This window comes from Eleutherodactylus coqui, chromosome 9, assembly GCF_035609145.1.
Source record: "Eleutherodactylus coqui strain aEleCoq1 chromosome 9, aEleCoq1.hap1, whole genome shotgun sequence".
NCBI lineage: Eukaryota > Metazoa > Chordata > Amphibia > Anura > Eleutherodactylidae > Eleutherodactylus > Eleutherodactylus coqui.
In genome coordinates this window covers 163,155,552-163,177,390 of record NC_089845.1, presented here as the reverse complement: position 1 = coordinate 163,177,390, position 21,839 = coordinate 163,155,552, and the positions used below count along the sequence as shown (strand labels likewise).

The window sequence follows — 21,839 nt, the reverse complement described above, 5'->3', positions numbered from 1 at the left end:
GGAAAAGTAGTGGCGGCTGGGAACTGAGTAGCGCGGGGCCGCCGCCGCCATCATGCTTTTGAAAGCCTCCGTTTCCACAAGCCTATACGGCAGCATCTCTAGGCTGCTCAATTTTGCAATGTGCACGTTTAACGCTTGAGCGTGCGGGTGCGTGGCGTCGTACTTGCGCTTGCGCTCAAACTGTGGCGCTAGCGACGTCTGGACGCTATGCTGAGAGACATTGCTGGATGGGGCCGAGGACAGCGGAGGTGAGGGTGTGGGTGCAGGCCAGGAGACGGTAGTGCCTGTGTCCTCAGAGGGGGGTTGGATCTCAGTGGCAGGTTGGGGCACAGGGGGAGAGGCAGTGGTGCAAACCGGAGGCGGTGAACGGGCATCGTCCCACCTTGTGGGGTGCTTGGCCATCATATGCCTGCGCATGCTGGTGGTGGTGCCTCCCCAGCTGATCTTGGCGCGACAAAGGTTGCACACCACTGTTTGTGTTTGCATGGTGTATTACCAGTGATTTGATTTCCCAGGCAGGAAAGAAAGTGGCGCAAGCCTGCAGCCAAAATACAATTTTTTCCCTTGTTTTTCAAAGGACAAGCCACACTGCGTGTATTCAATGAATACTACTAAGTTTAATAACTGTGTTGCGGCCCTGCAAAAGTGTCACAGAACTTTACTGTTGCAGAGTTATTAACTGTGGCAGAGCAGGTATTTCCCAGGCAGGAAAGAAATTGGCGCAAGGCTGCACTCAACCGTAGCTGGTTGCGTCTGATTTTTTTACGTTCTCCACGCAGCACACACGTACACAGAGCCCTTAGGACTGACAGAGGCAGGGCAAATATACTTTTTTCCCTTTTGTTTTAAAGGAAAGGCCCACTGTGCCTATTCAATGACTAATTACTGTGTTGTGGCCCTGCCTACACAATTCTGTGCCTGTAGTATCAATGCAGGGCGCAATGCTCTGCACCGCCGATTTTGAGAAAAAAAAAAAAAAGCAACACAGCTAACAGCAGCCTGCACAGTACTCCACACAGTTAAATGTGGCCCTAGAAAGGACCGTTGAGGTTCTTGAAGGCTACACTCACTCCTAACACTCTCCCTGCCTAACCACCACTTTTGTCCCTAATGCAGGGTGCAATGCTCTGCACAGCCGATTTTGAGAAGAAAAAAAAATTTCTCCACTGCTAACAGCAGCCTGCACACACGTAGATGTGGCCCTAAGAAGGACCGTTGGGGTTCTTGAAGCCTACACTAACTCCTAACGCTCTCCCTACAGCAGCTCCAGCAGGATAGTACTTTCCCTCAGCTAAGTCACAAGGCATGTGTGGCGAGCCGCGGGAGGGGCCGACTTTTGTACTCGGGTGACATCTGATCGCCCCAGCCACTCACAGCAGGGGGGTGGTATAGGGCTTGAACGTCACAGCGGGAAGTTGTAATGCCTTCCCTGTCTTTCAATTGGCCAGAAAAGCGCGCTAACGTCTCAGAGAGGAAACTGAAAGTAACCGGAACACCACGTGGTGCTCGTTACGAGTAACGAGCATCCCGAACACCCTAATATTCGCACGAATATCAAGCTCGGACGAGTACGTTCGCTCATCTCTAGACTGCACACATAATACCTGCAGACATTCCATTTCAGCCTCACTGACACTGAGCCTGGGGATTCCCTGCAGCGATCACATGTGCTAGGTCATGTGATCCCTCAACCCGGAAGTTAGGGGGCACTCGAATGAAAAACCGCCAACTACAGAATCCAGGGGAGCAACAAAGGAAGGGGAGTATTGTCATTTTTATATTATTACAAACGCTGGTGTGGGTCCATGCTCAACGGCCCACTGCAGCACCCCCACTTCGTCCCTCGTAGCCAGTTTACGTTCCGGTCTCTGGTAGAGATGGCCATGGTTCGAGAAATAAAGTTTCAGCAAGTGGATCATGGGGAGAGGCTGTTTGGCTCTGGTCCTTCTGCCCTGCAAGCCCCATAGCAGTCGTGTGGTTTGCCTCTATCAGTGGCGTACTACTGTCTCCCTCCATATAGTTCAGAGGTTACAGAACATTATTGCGCTCATGCGCATTGACCCTTGATGGAGGGCGAACAAATAGCCTGCAGTAAGTACAGTAATGTCCTTGAAGTGAGGACACCAAAAACATTGTGTGATACTCCATGCACTGTAATGCGTTAACAAATAAGGTTCTTGCAATCAAGGATGTTTGTCATTCAGGCGGCAAATCGTATTCTGTCATTTGGAATAATTGCTGTATATTCTTAATAATCCAATGTACCTTCATACCATCCAAGCCCGTTGGCCCGGGAGGACCCATGACGCCTGGTTCTCCCTGTAGGAAGATAAATGAAAATACAGCTGGATGATGCACAAAGGATAATTATGTGCAAGAACATTCACAATTAAGATGTAATTAACTTTGCAAATAACGATTATGTTTCTACAGCTACAACATGTCTAACTTGTAAATTGTAGTTGAGGCTTTCAAAACATTTTGTCAAACTAAATAGACTTAAAGTAGACTCCTCCAGTGGGGTTACCTTTTTACCATCAATGCCTTCTCGACCTGGAGGACCACGGAGACCTTTGTCGCCTTTAAACCCTGGGATTCCCGGCAGCCCCGGTGGACCTGGTGGACAGTCTCTGCAAAAGTCCTACAAAATTACACAAAAATCACTTAGTGGTCCTTTGTAGTCCAAGAGTGTCTACACCATAGAGAACGCACTGGAAGAGACCATGGAAGGATGAAAGTAGCTTGGATTGCCCTTACTTTCTTACTATATTAGACCATTAAACATCATGGTTTAGGACATGAGTAAAAAAACTGTTAAGGAAATGATTGGACACTGATCTATCGAACCTAGAGGATCAGATTAGATCATTGACCGAGTGTTACTCTAGAAGGGGTTTGCCCATCTGGACACATTCTTAGGGCTCCTTCACACGGGCTCTGCAATTTTCGGTTGGCAGCATGGCTAAAGATCGCATGAGCAAGAGGAAGCCGTGGCCAAGTCATGGCTGCGTCTCCCGTTTATTTGCCCGTTCAGATAGCCCGATACGGCGAGTATACGCAGAGCCCGCAATACCGATAGGTTGGGTGGAGAGACTGCTAAACTCCCTCCCCCTTCCCGCCCCTTGCCGGCTGTCAGCAAAGGGAGGGGGCAGGACAGAGCGGGAGCTAGTGTGGTAATCTCCCACCTCCTTCCTTTACCAACAACCGACAAGTCGCGGAGAGTTTAGCAGAGCCGCTACAAAACTCCCTCTCACCTCCTTTTTCCGGCAGCTTTCATAGGCTACCATAGCAGTCTATGGGACTGACCAGTGTATTCTGTCCAAAAAGATAGGTCCAGAACTATCTTTTCCGGCTGCCGTAAAAAGGGCCAACCAGAATGCGCACCGTATGCATTATCTTTTCCGCCTGACAATTTTTACGCACCCAAAAATCGCCCATCTGAACTGATACATTGGAAGCCAATGCATCAGATGGTCGAGTATATCGGCCGGCCATGAAAACGAGGCCGATATACGCTTGTGTGAATAAGCCCTTAGAAGGAAGCCACCTCGTCAAGCAGCTAGTTACAATGGGCCATTCTAGCTATGAAATACACCAAATGTATACATTTTACCTTAAGATAGACTTCCAAATCTGGTGCTTTGATCAATGAAGCTGGACCCTAAAGAAGAGAAATGTAACACTCAACATAAAAGTATGTAAGTGCACTAAATATGATGGACTATATCATTCATTTGGTCTGAAAAGTTACTGACTATAAAACATACCTAAATGAAGACAACTGAAAATCAAAAGAAATAATTGATTCATTTCAGCTTTCCTGGAGGTCTAGAATAGTGGAGAGATTAATTTAATTTCCCCTGGTGGTCTAGTGTAGTGAAGGATTTCATTTCAGCTTCTCTGGTGTTTTAGGGTAGTGGAGCATTTTAAAGGAGTTGTGCCAAGGTAGAAAGTTATCCCCTAATTATGGGATGGGGATACCTTCCTGGGATCTTCACCAATCACTGGAATCCCAAAGATCCCCACATGAGTGGAGTGGTGGAAACGCAAGTGTGAGGTTGCTCCATTCAAGAACACTTTTGGGATTCCTGTTCTTGGGATTGTGGAGGTTCCATCAGTTGGATCCCCACTGATCAGAAAGTCATTCCCTATTTTGCGGATAGGGGATAAAGTTCTATCTTGGCAAAACCCCTTTAATTTAATCTTCCATGGTAGTGTACGGTAATAAAGGGATTGGTTTTATCTTCCTTAGTAGTCTAATAAAGTACAGGAATTCAGTTGTTTTCCTAGTTGTCCAGGGTAGTGGAGGAACCAGAAATGTAGCCCCTATTTTGTGTATATTGGAAATGTTTTATTTTGGCATGACTGCTTTAATTTCACTTTTCTTGGTAGTGTAGGGCAGTAGAGGCATTCATGTTATCTTTCTTGATGGCCTAAAGTAATAAAGGGATTCATTTGTTGCCCTGGTGGTCTAGGGCAGTGGAGGGATTAATTTAATTTTACCTCGTGGTCTATGACAGTAGTGGAAATAATTTTAGCTTCCATGGGGGTTTATTATAGTGGAGGGATTAATCTAATTTAATCTTTCCTGAAGGTCTAGGGTATTATGTTAATTTTAGTTTCTCTAGTGGCCTAAAGTAGTAGAGGTATTAAATTCAGCGTCCTTGGTGGTCTAGAGTAGTAGAGGGATTCATTACAGCTTTCCTGGAGGTCTAGGATAGGGGAGCAATTAATTGAATTTTCCCTAGTAATTTATGATAGTAGAGGGATTAATTTCAGATTCTTGGGTGGTCTAGGGAGGTGGAGGGATTAATTTCATTTTCCCTGGTGGTCTAGGGTACTGGACAAAATATTTTTTCCCAACATTACATTGTATTTTACATCAAATCTGCATTTACACTACAGAGTTGAAATACTGTAGCATTTCTACCCAGTGTCTACACAGATTTTGCTCTCTGGTGATTTGCCTTCTATAATACCAGGCATGTTCTAGAACTCTGCTGTAGATAATACAACTATTGCATTATGGGAGCTCAGGTAACCAGGTAAGGATCTGTCTGATGACAAGCCTGCTACTGATTATCTGCCTTCTAAATTGCTGAAAACTTAGCATTGTTTCCATATCTAAAGGCATACCTTGCCATGTTCTGTATTCTATATTTACTGTTACAGTATGGTTTCTACATTGTAGCATGTTGTGGATGATATAACCGCATATTTTACCATACCAGAAAGAATATGTTAAACTCCATCCCTTAAATGATTTCAGTAGTCGACTTACAAGATAAAAAAGTGAAAAACTTCTTGGTTGACCATGTTGCATTATGGGAGATTACTAAAATAATGCATTTCCATTTTACAGTATCCAAGCCCAATTTTCACTGGTCTCCTACATTAATAAAGCACAATAGGTGATGACTAGAGCATTCGTTTATACAGTGATATTGACTTACCGGTTCACCGGGCGGGCCTCTATCTCCCTGGTTTCCTGGAAAACCCTGGAAAGGAATGAAGAATAAGTGAATTAAGCGCAGCCTTCACATCACAGCTAATTCATTATTTATGGCATCTTCAGTATGTAAATATGAGATATCCTTATTAGTTTAAAGAGTCCCCCAACCAGGGACTAAATGAAAATAACACTTCCGTATGTAAACGGGGAGATTGTGCTGCGATACAAATACATCTGCAGAAATTTAACTTTTTTCCACCTAATTAGTGGAGTTGGCCTGTTTTTGGCTCCGAGCTTCTGCTTTAAAACCCAAGATGAAAGACCAAGTGACAAGGTAATTCAAAGAGTCGGCGCTCGTGAAGAAAGGTCTGCAGGCGACTACTGTATATTTAGCTTTTTAAAGCTGTTCTGTTAACTCAGTAAGGAAATGATATTTTTTCTCACTTTTTCCATCTGGTCTAGAAGGATGTTCCTAGATTTTGCACAATTAGTCTGGTTCTCAGGTGACGCAGAGGCCGTGAGTTTGGAGGAGAACCTTTGGGGGATACATTTGAATGATGATTGGACAAAGCAAGGTTCTAAGTAGAGGAAATATCTAAAATAATACTCTATATAAACCAGCAGGTAACGCGTTTCGAGGTGTGCAGACGTCTTCATCCGACAGCTGGATTCTTATTTATTTTTGGTATTGAAATTCCTCGGGGTTCAATATGCATGAACCTCTTGACCACTAATGGCCAGCGGATAGGCATGACCATCTCTACCTTCTCTTACCTTGGTTTGCAATGCTAACATGACCATTGGTCTACCCGCATACTAGGATGGCAGCACCTATTTCTTGCCATTGTCAATTACGATACATCTATACATTACTCTTGCCTCAGGTTCTACCCCAAAGGGGTGCTCTGGCCAGTTCTTCTCCATCACAATGGCCGAGGACAGGACAGTGGACACTGGCAGGTAACAGAAAGTCGGCATGGTCTGTCATAAAATCCAACAAAGAGGCTGAGGAGCAGCATATTCGTCTGGAGCTCTGTATGCGGGAACTCTTGGGAGGACCATTGGATCAATCGATCTAGCAGCATTGCAAAAGAGGGACTATCATCTACTGTATCCATGAGAAAGAGTTATGGCTTTATCCTAGAGGACTAGAAGGACAAAACCTGTTTGTTTACTGTTTATTCTCAGAAACGTGTTGAAGATATCCATCTTCTGCTTTGGCTTTCAGAATCATGGAAATTTGTTGCGGTGCCCATGCACAAATATCAGAGGACCCAGGGTGTACCAGAGATACAATCAGCATACCATTACTCCACCTCCACCAGCCTGATGGGAAGAGGTCAGCGATTCATGCCGCTTGCCCCAAATTCTGACCTCCCACGGGGCAACAGAGATCTGGATCCATCTGACCAGGAGATGTTTTTCCGCTGCTCAGTGATACAATGTTTGAGCTCTTTTGCCCGCTGTAGTCTTGGCTTTGTATCTCTTGGACACAATGGTGCTGGAATTGATCATCTGCTGTTATAGCTTATCTACACTAAGGAACGATGACTTGTGCATTCAGACACATTAATTGGAGCACCAGTGTTGTATTTAGCTGCATTGGCTGTAGGGCGCCTGTTGGTCAGAATGATTTCGGACATCCTCCTCTGACTCCTTCCAATTATGAGATTTTTCCATCCACAGGATCTCTTTTCGATGGATGTTTTTCTTTGGTCACGCCATTCTTGGTACACTTTCCACACTGTTACACAAAAAAACTCCCCGCAGTTGGCAGTGAAATCCTGGCCCCGGCTAGTCTAGCGCCGATGACCGGCCTAGTGGGAAGTTGCTCAGATCGCTGGATTTTCCCATCTAATGTAGATTCATTCTTAAACTGATCCACGAAAACGTGTCACATCATTTTATGCTGAACTGCGGGGTCACGGGGAGAATTTCCATACTGGGAAGCACCAATCAAGAAAAGCAGGGGTTCTAATAAAGGGCCCAGGGCTCCAATAAATAGGCCAGTCGGTCATCAATTAGTATTATTTTATTGGATTGTTAACTATTTTATTAGTTTATGGACTTTTACATCATATTCACACATATTCATCACTTACATCTTGGCCCGGAGGACCTTGAGGACCTGGTGTGCCAGAAAGACCTCGAACACCCTGTAAAAGTGAAAAGGTTGTTAATTGCTTTGTCTTTTATACCACTTACCAAAAGTACCAATTCCTTTCATTCTCTCTCCCGGCCCCTGAAGTCGGCACGTCCGCACTTTTTCATCTGCCAGTTTCCTGTTAGAGCGATTTTGTGGTAGCGGGCATTTTTTTTCCTTTTTAATGCATTTCACCAAAACAGTTACACTCACCTGTGTTGTACTTCCCACTCCCAGGTTCTGTAGAGCGAGAGGAGCAACACAGGGGAGTATACCTGTATTATATATACACAGATCTTTGACATTACTGAGCAGGGGCATTTGAGGGGCACTGTTACTGAGTGGGTGCCTAAGAGGGGCAATAATACTTATTCAGGGCCTCTTAGCCTATGAGGGGCACTGATACTTAGCGTGGGCCTATATGGGGCACTAATATTTGGTGAAGACCTATAGGGGGCATTAATACTGAGTGTGGGCCTATGAGGGGCATTATTAATGAGTGGGGGGTCTATATTGGGCATTATTACTAAGTAAGGGTCCATAAAGAGCATTATTACTGAGTGGGGGCACTTTTACTATATGTGGGGCACTGAAAGTGGCACTTATTGTGTGTGGCCTACAGAGAGAACAAAAAGGGAACTGTTGGGCCACCACAGGTGACGTTATTACTACATGGGGAACTATGGATAGGGATATTATGTAGACATTCAGAAAAGAAAGCCAAGACGCTGTAAAATTGAGGAGTCTAAGATGTTTATGTGTCAAATTCTGCAGAGGCAAGATTTAGCTGGAAGAAGTTGTCATGGCGGTCTATGTCAGTTAAAGGAGAAAAGTGAAAGTGAATGACTCCAGCAAGAGGAGGTCACCTGTGATCCCTGTATACAATGATACTGTACTTGCGCCTGTGTTGAGCTGGTGTCTACCGCTATACGGTCACTGTATATGGGGTAATAATGGTCTTTGTATAGTTTTTTTTGCAGCAACACTATGGTGGTATTATGTGGTCACGGTGTGGTGGGATTATTTGGCCCTGATGCAGTGCTATTTTTGTACAGCGACATATGGAGGAAATCATGATTGTAGTGATATCGCACGTGTCTCACTTTTACAAAAAAACCTTTTTAAACAGTAATTTTTAATAAAATTATTAGAAACATGTTATTTATTTAGACCTACGAGGAACGTCACATTGTGATCTTTTGTATACTAAGTATAGCAAAGAATTATTCTCTGGGAGTCTAAGACTATTAAGAAATCTAATTAGCAGTGTGGAAGAATTAGCCTAATAGTCATACAGCTGTGGTATGCCTGGAAGCCTTTCTTAGGTCTCTGACTGCCATGGCTACCCATTGGCACCCTTCGAATGCATTTATGGGGGGTCGATGGGGACAGAGGGAGCTCCCTCTGTTTAACCACTTAGAGGACATGGTCACTCCTGACTGCGCACCTAGAGAGTTAATTGACAGGATCAGAGTTTTCTCTGATCCTGACCATCAGGGCGTATTCACACGAGCGTATATCGGCTGCCGTTTTCACGGCTGGCCAATATACGTTACCATCTGATGCACTGGATTCCAATACATCAGATAACACACGCGTATTCCCGCGGCGTAAAAGCGCCCGGCCGGCAAATATAGCGCGGGGCACTTTTACTCCGGGCAGCAAAGATAGTCCTGGAACTATCTTTGTGCCCGGAAAACGTTGGTCACTGCATGGGCTCCTATAGGAGCCAATGACAGCAGCAGGACAAGGGAGGTGGGAGGGAGTTTAGCAGCATGACTGATAAACTCCCTCCCCCTTCTCTCCTCCTCTCTCCTACAATAATTCCTGTTTGCAATGGGAGGGGGCGGGGGGGTGTAGCTAAGCTCTGCCCCTCCCATTGCTGGCTGCTGACAAGGAGCTGGTGCTTAGCTCCGCCCGTCATGCCAGCTCCCATTGCAAACAGCCAGGTGAGCCAGTGAGGAGGAGGGAATGCATTGGGCGTGAATGCACTGGGCCCGTGCTGTCTGAACGGGCACACAAACGTTAGATTTGTGCGTCCGTTCACGCGTTTTCACAGCGCCAGTGGGCGCATGCAAATACACCTACGCTCGTGGGAAAGAGCCCTCACAGTGAGAGTCTGGCTGACAGTCAGCACAGGGATCTTGTGGTGATCATGGGGCCACTTTGTATTTTTTGTTTCCACGTACACATTGGGTTCCCAATCTGCCTTTGCCCTCAATCAGGGTCGACTCTACCATGAGGTAAATGAGACTGCCCTCTCAAGCAGCAGTGTGCAGAACCTCAGAGGGGCGGCGGGTTGCAATCCAGCAGGTCATTATTCTTTACCAGCGATTAATAGCCGGTAAAAAATAATTGCCAGCTGTGAGCCGGCCAGGCAGCAACCCAACAAGCAATTCACTAACCCAAACTGCAACCCCGGTCTGCCGGCAGCGTCTGTTGTAACCCCTAACCTTTCCCCTTGCTATCTGTCTTTCTGCATGCAGATGCCGGGGTTAGAGGTCAAGAGTCACAGCAGCGGTGGGGGAATTAATTGTTTGCTGGGTTGCTGATGCACAGATGCCAATACAGGGGCCACTGTTATGACTGTGGCCACTATTACCACTGGGGCCACTATAGGGGACAATATTATGGCTGAGGCTACTACGGGGGACACTATTACTACTGGAGCCACTACTGGTGACACTATTACTACTGGGAGCACTACGGGGGACACTATTACTACTGGGACCACTACGGGGTGACACTATTACTACTGGAGCCACTACTGGTGACACTATTACTACTGGGAGCACTACGGGGGACACTATTACTACTGGGACCACTACGGGGTGACACTATTACTACTGGAGCCACTACTGGTGACACTATTACTACTGGGAGCACTACGGGGGACACTATTACTACTGGGACCACTACGGGGTGACACTATTACTACTGGAGCTACTACTGGTGACACTATTAATACTGGGCCCACTACGGGGGATACTATTACTACTGGGACCACTACTGGTGACACTATTACTACTGGGGCTACTACTGGTGACACTATTAATACTGGGCCCACTACGGGGGATACTATTACTACTGGGACCACTACTGGTGACACTATTACTACTGGGAGCACTACAGGGGACACTACTACTACTGGGACCACTATAGGGGACAATATTATGGCAGAGGCTACTACGGGGGACACTATTACTACTGGAGCCACTATGAGATACACTATTACTGCTGGTGACACTAATAGTGCTGGGGCCTTTACGGGGGACACTATTACTACTGGGGCCACTATGGGGGACATTACTTGGGGCCACTATGGGGGACATTAGTTGGGACACTATTTCTCTGTTACATCAGAAATGACATGATTTAAGTATGTGTTTGGTATCTTGTGTATTGGCGCTTTCAATGCCTGTAAACTGAGTGTTTTTTCGCTGGTTGGGGGGGGGGGGCGGTTTCACGCTCCTCTGCATAATGGATTGCGGCATCCCTGCCTACGGTTGCTGGTTCATTCTACCGTATTTCATAATCTGTTTTTTACAGTGATACTTTTTAGATGCTGATGCTCTTGAAGTTTTATTATTTTACGGCGTTTTGAATGAATATTTTGACTGATAACTTTGGATGTTTTGACAGAATGAATTTACATTCACAAATTTTTAAGAGCAAATTTCCATATTTTGCAGATTCTAAAAAAAGACAAAAAACCATAACTTGGATAAGCGATAAAACTGAAAGCTGCATCTATTTATGACGGTTCTATATAATCCAACAGAATCGTGAAAATGACAATTTTCTCTTTGTTTAAGTGCGGCCATAAAATAATCTCGTCTCAGTCGGATTATAAATATCATTATGGGAGGAATTACGGCCGCGCCATGCTTTAGATTCACTGCAGGACGAGGACAGGAAATTTCTTAAACTCAAGATTTTCTTTCCGGCTATATTTTAAAAAGATGAGAACGATTTTAGTACTTGTTCATAATGTTATATGGGAGATTACAGAGTAGAACACTTTTTACACTTTGGAAGTCATTTAGGGATACGCTTCAGTCAAGAAATTGTTTTATTTCCAGAATATAGCTCATTTCTACTTAAAGGGGTTTAAAAAACATGGCTGCTTTCTCCAAACACAGTGCCACACCTATTCACAGGCCGTGTGTGGTATTACAGCTCAATCTCATTCACTCCAACGGAGCCTAACTGCAGTACCAGACTGTGGGCAGGTGTGGTGCTGTTTGCTATGGAAGGAGGCATCCAATGTCTTTCTATTCCTTATGCCTGTAGCAATACTGATTTACAGGTCTGTATTGAAGGGGTTGTCCAGTTGTAAACTATTAATGGTCTATTCTCAAGACAGGACATCAATAGTAGATTGGCGGTGGTCCGTCATCCAGAACCCCATGATCAGCTGTTCACCAGGCCAGTGTACTCATGTATTGAACTGATTTCTGCAAGACGCAGACAGCTCTGTTCCCACTGCAGTGGCCAGGCTTGGTATTGCAGGCCAAGTTCTGATTCATTTCAGTGGGAACTTGGCCTGCAATACTTCAAGTTAAGTTTTGCTACATATGTAAATAAGTGTCCAACCTTCTAAATCCAACCTTATATTAACTCATTGAGGTGGAACATGGAACTGCTGTGCCGAAATGCAAAATCTGCAACAGAGCCCCTACCACCATCACCCACCTTCAGGCCTTGTCAGGAACCAGGGTGTGTTACTTCTGCACCCCTTACCGCTACACCCCTGCCAACTCTAAGAATTACATCAAATTAGAAAATACCTGTTCCCCCTTTTCTCCCGGAGGTCCTGTGGAGCCCTGCACACAAATGACATAGTATCATAGTTAGTAACATTGAAAAAAGACACAAATACATCAATCCTACAGTTTTGATTGAGAAAAAAGAGAAAAAAACTTTATGAAGTAGGTACCAAGTGCCTCAACAAGCCATCTCCAGAAATCTAGTACCTAGAATTGTTAGATCTTCCATGAAGGCAATTTTCCTAAAGTTTGTTAAATATGCAATGAGCGCAAACACCGTGAATTGGACCTCTGGGAAAGATGAAACATTAAGAACCTATTGGACATCACAAGGCTTCTTCAAAGCAGATGTAGAAAGAAGATCCTTTCTCCATTACTGTTAAAAGTGATCGGCCTTTGGGAACTAATCGAAAGCATTGAATACTCAACCCAACAAATTTGGGAACTTTTTGTAGAAATCAAGAGATGGACAACCCTCATGATATAAGGCACTTTATATTATGCTTCTTTACTGCTGGTTAAAAGCCTTCTGAGACCACAAACACTTACAGTTTAAGGGTGAAAACATCCGAGAAGAACACGGATATTGGGTCGAAACAAAATAGAGTGCAAGAAACAAAAACAAAACATCGACATTTGAGACATTTAGGCCTCATGTCCACAGGGAAAATCAGGCCCGCCGCAGATTCTTCATGCAGAATCCGTAGCAGGTCCCTCCTGCCCCGTGGACATGAGGCTAAAAATAAGAATAAACTCACCTGTCCGGACGCTGCAGATCTTCCCTCCACCGCGGCCGGATCTTCTTTCTTCGGCCCGGCGGATGTGCTCGGCACGCCGGCAGCGTGCCGCGCGCATGCGTCGGACACATCCACCGGGCCGAAGAAAGAAGATCAGGCCACGACGGAGGGAAGATCCGCAGCGTCTGGACAGGCGAGTTTTAATTCTGGTACGGGTCTCCCATGGATCCGGACGGCCTCCATAGGCTTCAATAGAAGCCTGCGGGAGCCGTCCCCGCGGGAGACCCGCACGAAAATGGAGCACGTTGCGTTTTTTTCCCCACACACGCCTGTAGGGAAAAATGACATCCGCAGGTATTTAACTACCTGCGGGTGTCCAGTGCATCCCTATGGGGCGCGGATCTGCGTGCGGGAAAAACGTTGCGGATTTTAAATATTAATATAGACGTGGACATGAGGCCTCACAATTGGAAAAAATCTAAACTTTCTTTTTATCAAATAAACCACCTTTGGCTTTTATTTTTTTTTTATATTTTTGACTATTCTTCGCATCCTATTGACTACATTTCCTAAACCAGTTGGTTCTAATTGCTTCCATGAGGCTTGTGATAGAGTCCAGGGGCCTTCTTGAGAGCCTGGACTTTGTTTCTTCACTTTACGGTTGAGTTCTTCCCACAGACATTCGATTGGGTTTACATCAGGTGATTATGGTGGCCATTCCATTTTTTCAGGGTACCCTTCTCTTCTTCTTCCTTCACCAGGTAGTTTTTGCAAAGCTTTGAGGTTTGCTTTGGGTCATTATCTGGCTGCACATGGAATCCTCAGCTGATCTTTTTTTTTACCTGCAGGGACTGCATGATGAACAAGGATTTTTTGGTAACTTTTGTGTTTGAGATTTCCATTGATTCTATACAGTGTACTCACTTACCATAGAAAACTACCCCCAAACCATTACAGACCCTTCAACATGCAGTTGAGCAACAACCTTTTGTTCACCAAGTGTCGTACAATAGAGACTTGTCTTCTGCTTTCATAGTCACCCATGGCCTCACATTTCATCATTGAGCTTTGTTGGTCCCAGTTTATGAAAATACTTGATAATCTATGCAAGAGTGAATTTGGGGATCCTCCGTTTTTAGCTAATCTCATGGATGCAAATACAATCTTTGTTGTAGTATGAATTGATTATGGCCCTCAACTCTCAGTCCACATTTGCTTGCCATCTCCTACTGTAAATCCTTGTGACCACGTTGATTCCTAATGACCGTGTGATATCAATAACAACAATAATTACCTTGACTCCTTGCTATAAGAAACTCATCTATCACCATTTGCAGTTGATTTCATGTTGTTAAGGTTCCAATATTACGCTAGAAATGCAGCGGAAATCTTTGTAAACACACGGCCAATGGCCGAGCACTGAGCGGGATGTAAGCTGAGCATTACTGTCAACGGTATGCTTCCTTTATGAGGTTAATATGTAGCTGTGAACGAACAGTAATGGTATTCTCATGTTGTCCAAAGGCATCTGACCAGCAGTATATATATATATATATATATATATATATATATATATATATATATATATATATATATATATTAATGAAATGTATTTACTGCTTTGTGGTGCACAAAATCTTTATGAAAACCTGATCAGCAAGAAATTACATTTACATTCATTTCATTTTGAAAAAGTTACCTACCGGAGAACCATCAATTCCTATACCTGGTGGTCCGCGGGATCCTGGTTGCCCAGGCAGGCCTGGAGATCCTCTGTCACCCTGTAGAGATCAAGCAAATAATTAATAGAGGCAGTACCTATAGTTGGGGCTCCTATAATAAGGTTGCCAAGCTCAGATTAGCCTTACATCCCGTATCAAAGGGCTCCATTCCATCAGCAAACAAGAGAAAAAAAGACTAGCTAGTGGGTCAGACAAACCTCCCCTGTAAGAGATGGGTAGGGTGAGTTGAACAAATCCAAGTCCTACTGCCCCAACCTCTGGTGGCTGTACCACACTGACCCCATTCTGCATGCCCTGACCTCAGGATTGTCCCTTATTGTAAAGTTATGCTGCCTGTCCCGACCCAGATAGTTTGGACTACTCTTCTGTTCAGTCTCAGGTATGGCACCTTGGTCTATAGCAGCAATAAACATTCACAGTCATATTAGCATCTCCAAGAATACTCCTTTAGGAGTTCCAAAACTTTGCTAAAAATTTGATGTTTCAGTCATATCTTTAAAACTGTTTTGGATCTAATAAGGGAGTATTTTTGGAGATGCTGACATCACTGTGAACCTTTATTGAACCTTTTGAAGATGGGAAGGATCAAACTAGCATTGATGGTCTGGTGCATTCCATAAACTAGTGCTTGAAGGGACATTGTGCTATTTTTATTCTCAGTTTGATCAATTGTTGATCTATAGTAGAGTCAGCTGCCAAATTACTGGGATCGCTTTCAGAGTAATGACCTAGGTTTCCTGCAGTGAAGCCCACATCCTGATTGGTGGGGTTAAAGAGCGAAGACTGGGGCTTCTTTAGGAGGTGTCACCTCTAGATTTGGCCCTAAGTCGAGCCAATGTGTGGCTCAGCTGATCCTGGCACAACCCAAAAGAGCTGGGGTACAGGGAATATGGCCATTAGATTAATGTTGGCAGAATTCACAGATTTCATCACAACCAGATGACTGTTTAATGTGTATGGGAGTCCCTCGACTTTCGCTTGACAGCAGGTGTTGGGAAAAAAACATCAGGCTGCTTGATTTCAACATGGTTGATCCTTTTGCTCTACAGGAAAATGAGCTGCCATCAGAGCTTACTCCTTTCCTGCCATTCAGAACACATGCACATTCAACCAAATCAAGTGTGCATGACTATGGGGTCGGGGGGGATAGCAGTCAGCCCAACAAACGCTTGGCTGACAGCTATCTGAAGTGTGTGGCCAGCTGAAGTCCATAGTTCCTCTGGTATCATTACCTCAGCTGAATATCAAATAAAATAAGTTTTGATTGCCAATTTAGCAGATGTGTGGCACTGTGACTATTTAATAAGCAACATACAGAATTTTTTTCTCCATTCTCCTATATGAAAATTCCAGGGTGATTTCCAATCATGATGAGCAGATACCATACAATTCTGTATTACTGTGGCTTGGACAAATGTACAAAGTTCTATATTTTTGCCTTGGGTGCCAAAATGTCTTCTTCCCACTATATTGCTTGCTGGTAGTTGACTAATCATCTGTCTCTGTCCATCTGACATCCTCTGGTTTTGTCATGCAGAATAAGAGCTGAACTCAAATGAAAAATCATGCCGGTCAAATTACGCAAGATGACTTTAATGAACATCAACTTTTTTCTTTTTATTCCCGTGAGTCATGTGAGCAGGGTCATGCTCACATTGACTTGTTCAACGTGACCTAGCTTGTCCTAACTCCTGGTGTCCACCACTAAACCTGATCACAGAAACTTATCCTTGGCCTACAAAGTCACACAATGTGTATGCTGTAAGCAGAGAACAAAACGTGGGTGGAGTGCCCCTCATAATTTTTTTTCAGAATGAGCTGCAGGTAGATGCATGGTCTTTGGCCTCAAAGGAACAGTACATGGACCCAGATGGTCAGGGTTAGAGACCGTGTGTAAAAACATTTGCGGTTGGTGCAACCCTTCCATGTTAAGAAGATAACGGTATCAGGGGATAAAACTTGACTTCTCCTTTATTAAAACCAGTAAAAATGTGACAGGTTTTGAGGCATGAAAGCCCCTTCTTCAGATATGCTGGATCAAACACCACTGGTGGAGGTAGAACCTGATTTGAGTTGGGTGCAGATACAGAGGAGCAAGAATTCTATATAAAGGAGAAGTCAAGTTTTATCCCTTGATTATCTTGACATGGAACGGTTACACTGATGCCTCTTGCTTTTACACATCGCCCCTGACACACCGCCTCTGTCCAAGTCACCATGTTATTTAGGCCCTATGTTCTAAATATTCATGAAAAGCTATTTGCAATATCAAGCCAATAAGGAGGTCACACTTTTGGAAATTCGATCCATTGACCTCTTTGGGCTGCTGTGGTACCTCATCCTGCCTGCCCATATGCCATATGTTTATTTGAAGAACAGTACTGTGCAAAAGTTTTAGGCAGGTGTGGAAAAAATGCTACAAAGTAAGAATGATTTCAAAAATAGAAGCGTTAATAGTGCATTTTTTTCCAAATAACAAAATGCAAACAAAAGAGAAATGTAAATCCCATCAGTGTTTGGTGTTACTGTCCCTTACAGTCAAAGCAGCAGCAGTTCTTCTAGCAACACTTGCACATAGTATTTGTAGGAACTTGTCAGGGAGGTTGTTCCAGACATCTTGGAGAACTAAGCACAGATCTTCTGTGGATGTCGGCTCACTCCAATCCTTCGGTCTCCTAATGTAATCACAGACAGACTGGATAATGTGAGGTCCGGGCTCTGTGGGGCCAAATCATCACTTCCAGGACTCCTTGTTCTTCTTTACACTGAAATTATTTTTTAATGGTATTGACTGGATGTTTGAGGTTCTTGTCCTGCTGCAGGATAAATTTGGAGCCAATCGGATGCCTTCCTGATGGTAGTACATGATGGATAAGTATTTGCCTAGGTTTCTCAGCATTGAGGACATTATTAATCCTGAATAAATCCACAACACCATTTGCTGAAATGCAGCCAGAAACAAATAAGATACCTTCACCAACCTGCACTGTTGCCTGCAGACACTCATTATTGTCCCAATCTCCACCATGCTTCACTGCTACCTGCAGACACCTATTATTGTACTGCTCTCCACCATGCTTCACTGCTGTCTACAGACACTCATTATTGTACTGCTCTCCACCATGCTTCACTGCTGTCTACAGACACTCATTATTGCACCGCTCTCCACCATGCTTCACTGCTGTCTACAGACACTCATTATTGTACTGCTTTCCTCCATGCTTCACTGCTGTCTGCAGACACTCATTATTGCATCACTCTCTCCAGCATGCATCACTGTTGCCTGCAGACACTCATTACTGTACTGCTCTCCATCCCCTCAGCGAGCAAAATGCCTTCTGTTACAGCCAATTATTTCACGTTTTGACTCATCGGTCCAGAGCACCAGCTGATATTATTCTACACTCCAATTCCTATGTTTTTGCGCATAGTTGAGTCACTTGGCCTTTTTTTGTATGTGGACGATATGGCTTTTTGGGTGCAATTCTTTAATGAAGCCCACTTCTGGTCAGACTTCTCCAGACAGTAGACAGGGGAAAACCTGGGTCCCTGTGGTTTCTGCCAGTTCTGAGCTGATGGTACTGCTGGACATCTTCAGATTTTGAAGTGAAGTAAGTATGATGTGCCTTTCATCTGCTGCACTGAGTTTCCTTGGTTGACTGCTGCTTCTAGGGTCCTCAATGTTGCCCATTTTTGTGCTTTTCAAAAAGAGCTTGAACAACAGATCTTGAAATCCCAGTCTACATTGAAATCCTTGCCTGGGAGAAACCTTGCTGATGCAGTGTAACTACCTTGCGTCTAGTTGCTGTGCTTAGTCTTGCCATGTTGTATGACTTGCGACATGAAACTGTCCTCCACAACCTTACCTAGAGGAGTTTTGCTGTTCCTCACTCAGTTTTAAGCCTCCTACACAGCTGTTTCTGTTTCAATTAATGACTGAGTTCCAACCTACATATGAAAATGATCATTATCTCCTATTTAGTATAATTGATTAATCATATACCTGACTATAATCCTATAGAAGCCGTGACTTTGTGAAAGCCTAGAAGAACTGATACTGTTGTAAAGGTAAAGGAGAGTCACACCAAATATCGATGTGACTTAGATTTCTCTTTGTTCATCCACTTTCCATTTTGTTAAGTGACAAAAATAAACTATTAATGCTTCTATTTTTGAAAGTGTTCTGACTTTGCAGCATTCGCTTTACACCTGCCTAGAACTTTTGCACAGTACTGTAGGCTGGCCTAGTTGTACTTTCATGCTTTGATGATGTATTTCCCAATAACATTGCGGATGTCTAGCGCTCACAGGTGCCAGAGACTCCCGAAGTCATTTTCTACAAATTAACTTTTTTTTGGAGTAAAAAAACTGTGAAACTTTAATTAGATTTCTGTGTTTTTTGTGACTCATTTACCACATTTTGTCTCACTCAGCATAATGGAAGAGCGATGCATCGGCACAGCTGAAGACAGCCTGGCAGGCTTTAGATGAGAAGGCAGCCAAATATCCCTGGATATGGTCCATAAAACAATATTCAGTCCAAGGCGGGTCACATCAATGCAGAATTCCAGGCCCCATAAACACTGGCGTTCATACAATGTATGTGGTACAAAACTGTTACACTCAGTGATGGCCTACGATGTTCCGCAGCTTGAAGGGACTGTCACCAGGGTTTTCTTTAGATTTGTTTTGCATCTTATTAGAGTGACCCTGTTATCTTGGGGGTCCAAATATATCCAGGGACCGAAGGAGGGGAATGATATTAGTTAGTGCCATCCTTTCTGCCCGTTCTGCCGCTGATCCACTTGTTTTATGGGCCCTGATTCACTTGTTCAAAACGGCCATGGCGCTGCTGTCACTACTTGATGCACACTGTGCAGTCCAACACCATGCTGCTTTCACATTGGCCAGCACTGCTCATGTGAGCAGCACTGGCCAATCAGAACAAAGGGAAATATCTTAAGACTACTGATGCACCCCCAGAGCTCAGTTTTACAGGTAGTCTAAGAAAAGTGAAGGCGATTCTGATAGGATAAAGAGTGGCTCAAAGAACAAGTGACTCTCTTCGGTGCCAGGACAAATTTTGTTCCCTGGACTGGAGGATGGCTTTAACAATAAAGGGCATGCATCAGCTACATTATTTTTTACTAACTAAAACCAGATAATGAAAAAAACATTCTGTGTTTTCTTAATCTGTTATTTTCCGATTGTAGATTTTTATTCTATTTTCTGGATAGGACTATGGAGGCGGCCATCTTGCCTGAGCCATTTACAGCATTTAGATATTTGCTTTACAGCAGCCATCTGGACTATAGGAAGATGTGTTCTGCAGATGACTTGCTGGGGTAGATTGCCATTTCATAGGCCTGTCTTAAAGGGATTGCCGGTATCAGTACAGCCTGGGGTAACTTGTCTTAATATGGGAGCATTCAGAGGCAGACCTGAGGTGGAAGGGGACGCGTCTGCAGGTGGGGGAGGGCCAAACTATACAATGACAGGAGAAGTCATATGCTTCAGGCAAGGAAGAAGGCAAAGCCTAATAATACACTGTTCAGTACAGTGTAGCATCAGGCTACTCCCTCAAACACAGTCCCAGCCGGGGCACACCCCTCTCTCCCAAGGCTCTTATACCATTGCTTCGTTCATTTCAGGACAGACCGAACCCTCCCATTCTTTGGATTGGCGATGGTCCCAGCGGTCAGACCCCACCGATCTGCAAGTTATCCCATAGACTCGTTGCGTCCAACCGGACATGCAATATCCGAAACAAACGAAAAGGCACACCTGTGCAAAAGAAACATAAAACTATGGGAAAACCTCTTCCTATAAACCCCTTACCCGGGAGGGGGCCCTGCCTACTCGGCGGGCCGATCGCTCCAATAGGTGCGGACCCGCACTCATGCCTGGGCCACTGACAAGTCCCTATCAGGGAGCCCTAGCACAAAAGAAAGGGAAACAGAAAACCAAACAAAACAGATATAGGAACTTAGCTAGCACGGAGGAGCTTCAAGCAGGATGTGTTCCTCAGCAGCTATCCAGCGGCAACTGAAGCATTGACCAGCACAGGGGTCAATACTAGCACCGCTTAAATAGGAGCAGGGCTACTCAGCACCAGGTGATGACTGACATCACTCTTGCAACCACCACACCCCTCAGCTTCAGGAGAGGTAGGAATACTGCTAAACCCTGGTCTGGCCTGAAAGCAAGGTGGGAACCTCCGAACGGCTGCAACAAGACTGTTCTCTAAAATCCTAGCCAAATGCTTTTTTTGTTCATTTTACCTCCCAAAAAAACTACATAATAAGTGATCAGAAAATTGGATCTACCCCAAAATAACATCAATGAAAACTAAAATTTCTCGTGAAAAAAAAGCACAGTGAATGGAAAAGTTTAAAAAAGTTCTGGGTCTTTGAATACAGTGAGCTGAAAAAAATTATTATTTTCAAATATAAAGAGTTTTCATTGTGCAAAAGTAGGAAAACCTAAACAAAAATATATAATTTTGGTATCATTATAATTGTATAGACTACAAAAAGTTATGTCATTGATGCCAAACGGCGGACGTTGTAAAAGCAAAACCAAAAACAATGGAGAATTACTGTGTTTTTTCATCCTGTCCACTTAAAAAAAACAATAAAAGTTCTATAATATGTTATATGCACTCTCATACGGCTATGGGAATAGAAAACTGAAAATGGTCATGACATATTTTCATCTCTGCATTTCAAAAAGTAAAGAAATCAGCGTCATGAAGTACCAAACTGGGCAGCATCTAGTCGAGGCATTCCTGCAAAAAGTATTAATTGTTCATCAAAACTGAACAGATAGTGAAAGCAGAAAACTTAGTATTTGGGAGTTGGTAAAGTAGGCCGGCCTTAGCTATATGTAATTCCGACCACCAGCTTGTAGGTGGAGGATCAGGCAGACATTGGCTGCTGGCGATCGCCTCCCTTAAGTCCACCTGGCCTGATAATCTTCTTCCTCCAAGTGGCAGCG

General features: G+C 44.2%; 1 protein-coding gene across 1 annotated transcript in view; it reads right to left on the bottom strand.

Moving 5' to 3' along the window:
• Positions 1 to 21,839, bottom strand: part of COL22A1 (collagen type XXII alpha 1 chain) — a 355,966-nt gene that overhangs the window by 54,831 nt on the left and 279,296 nt on the right. The window contains exons 41-47 of the mRNA XM_066578764.1: positions 14,805 to 14,882; positions 12,386 to 12,421; positions 7,555 to 7,608; positions 5,454 to 5,498; positions 3,614 to 3,661; positions 2,528 to 2,641; positions 2,266 to 2,319 (exon numbers count right to left, since the gene is read on the bottom strand). Of these exons, the coding sequence (XP_066434861.1) occupies positions 2,266 to 2,319; positions 2,528 to 2,641; positions 3,614 to 3,661; positions 5,454 to 5,498; positions 7,555 to 7,608; positions 12,386 to 12,421; positions 14,805 to 14,882 (429 nt within the window). The remainder of the gene's footprint in view (positions 1 to 2,265; positions 2,320 to 2,527; positions 2,642 to 3,613; positions 3,662 to 5,453; positions 5,499 to 7,554; positions 7,609 to 12,385; positions 12,422 to 14,804; positions 14,883 to 21,839) is intronic.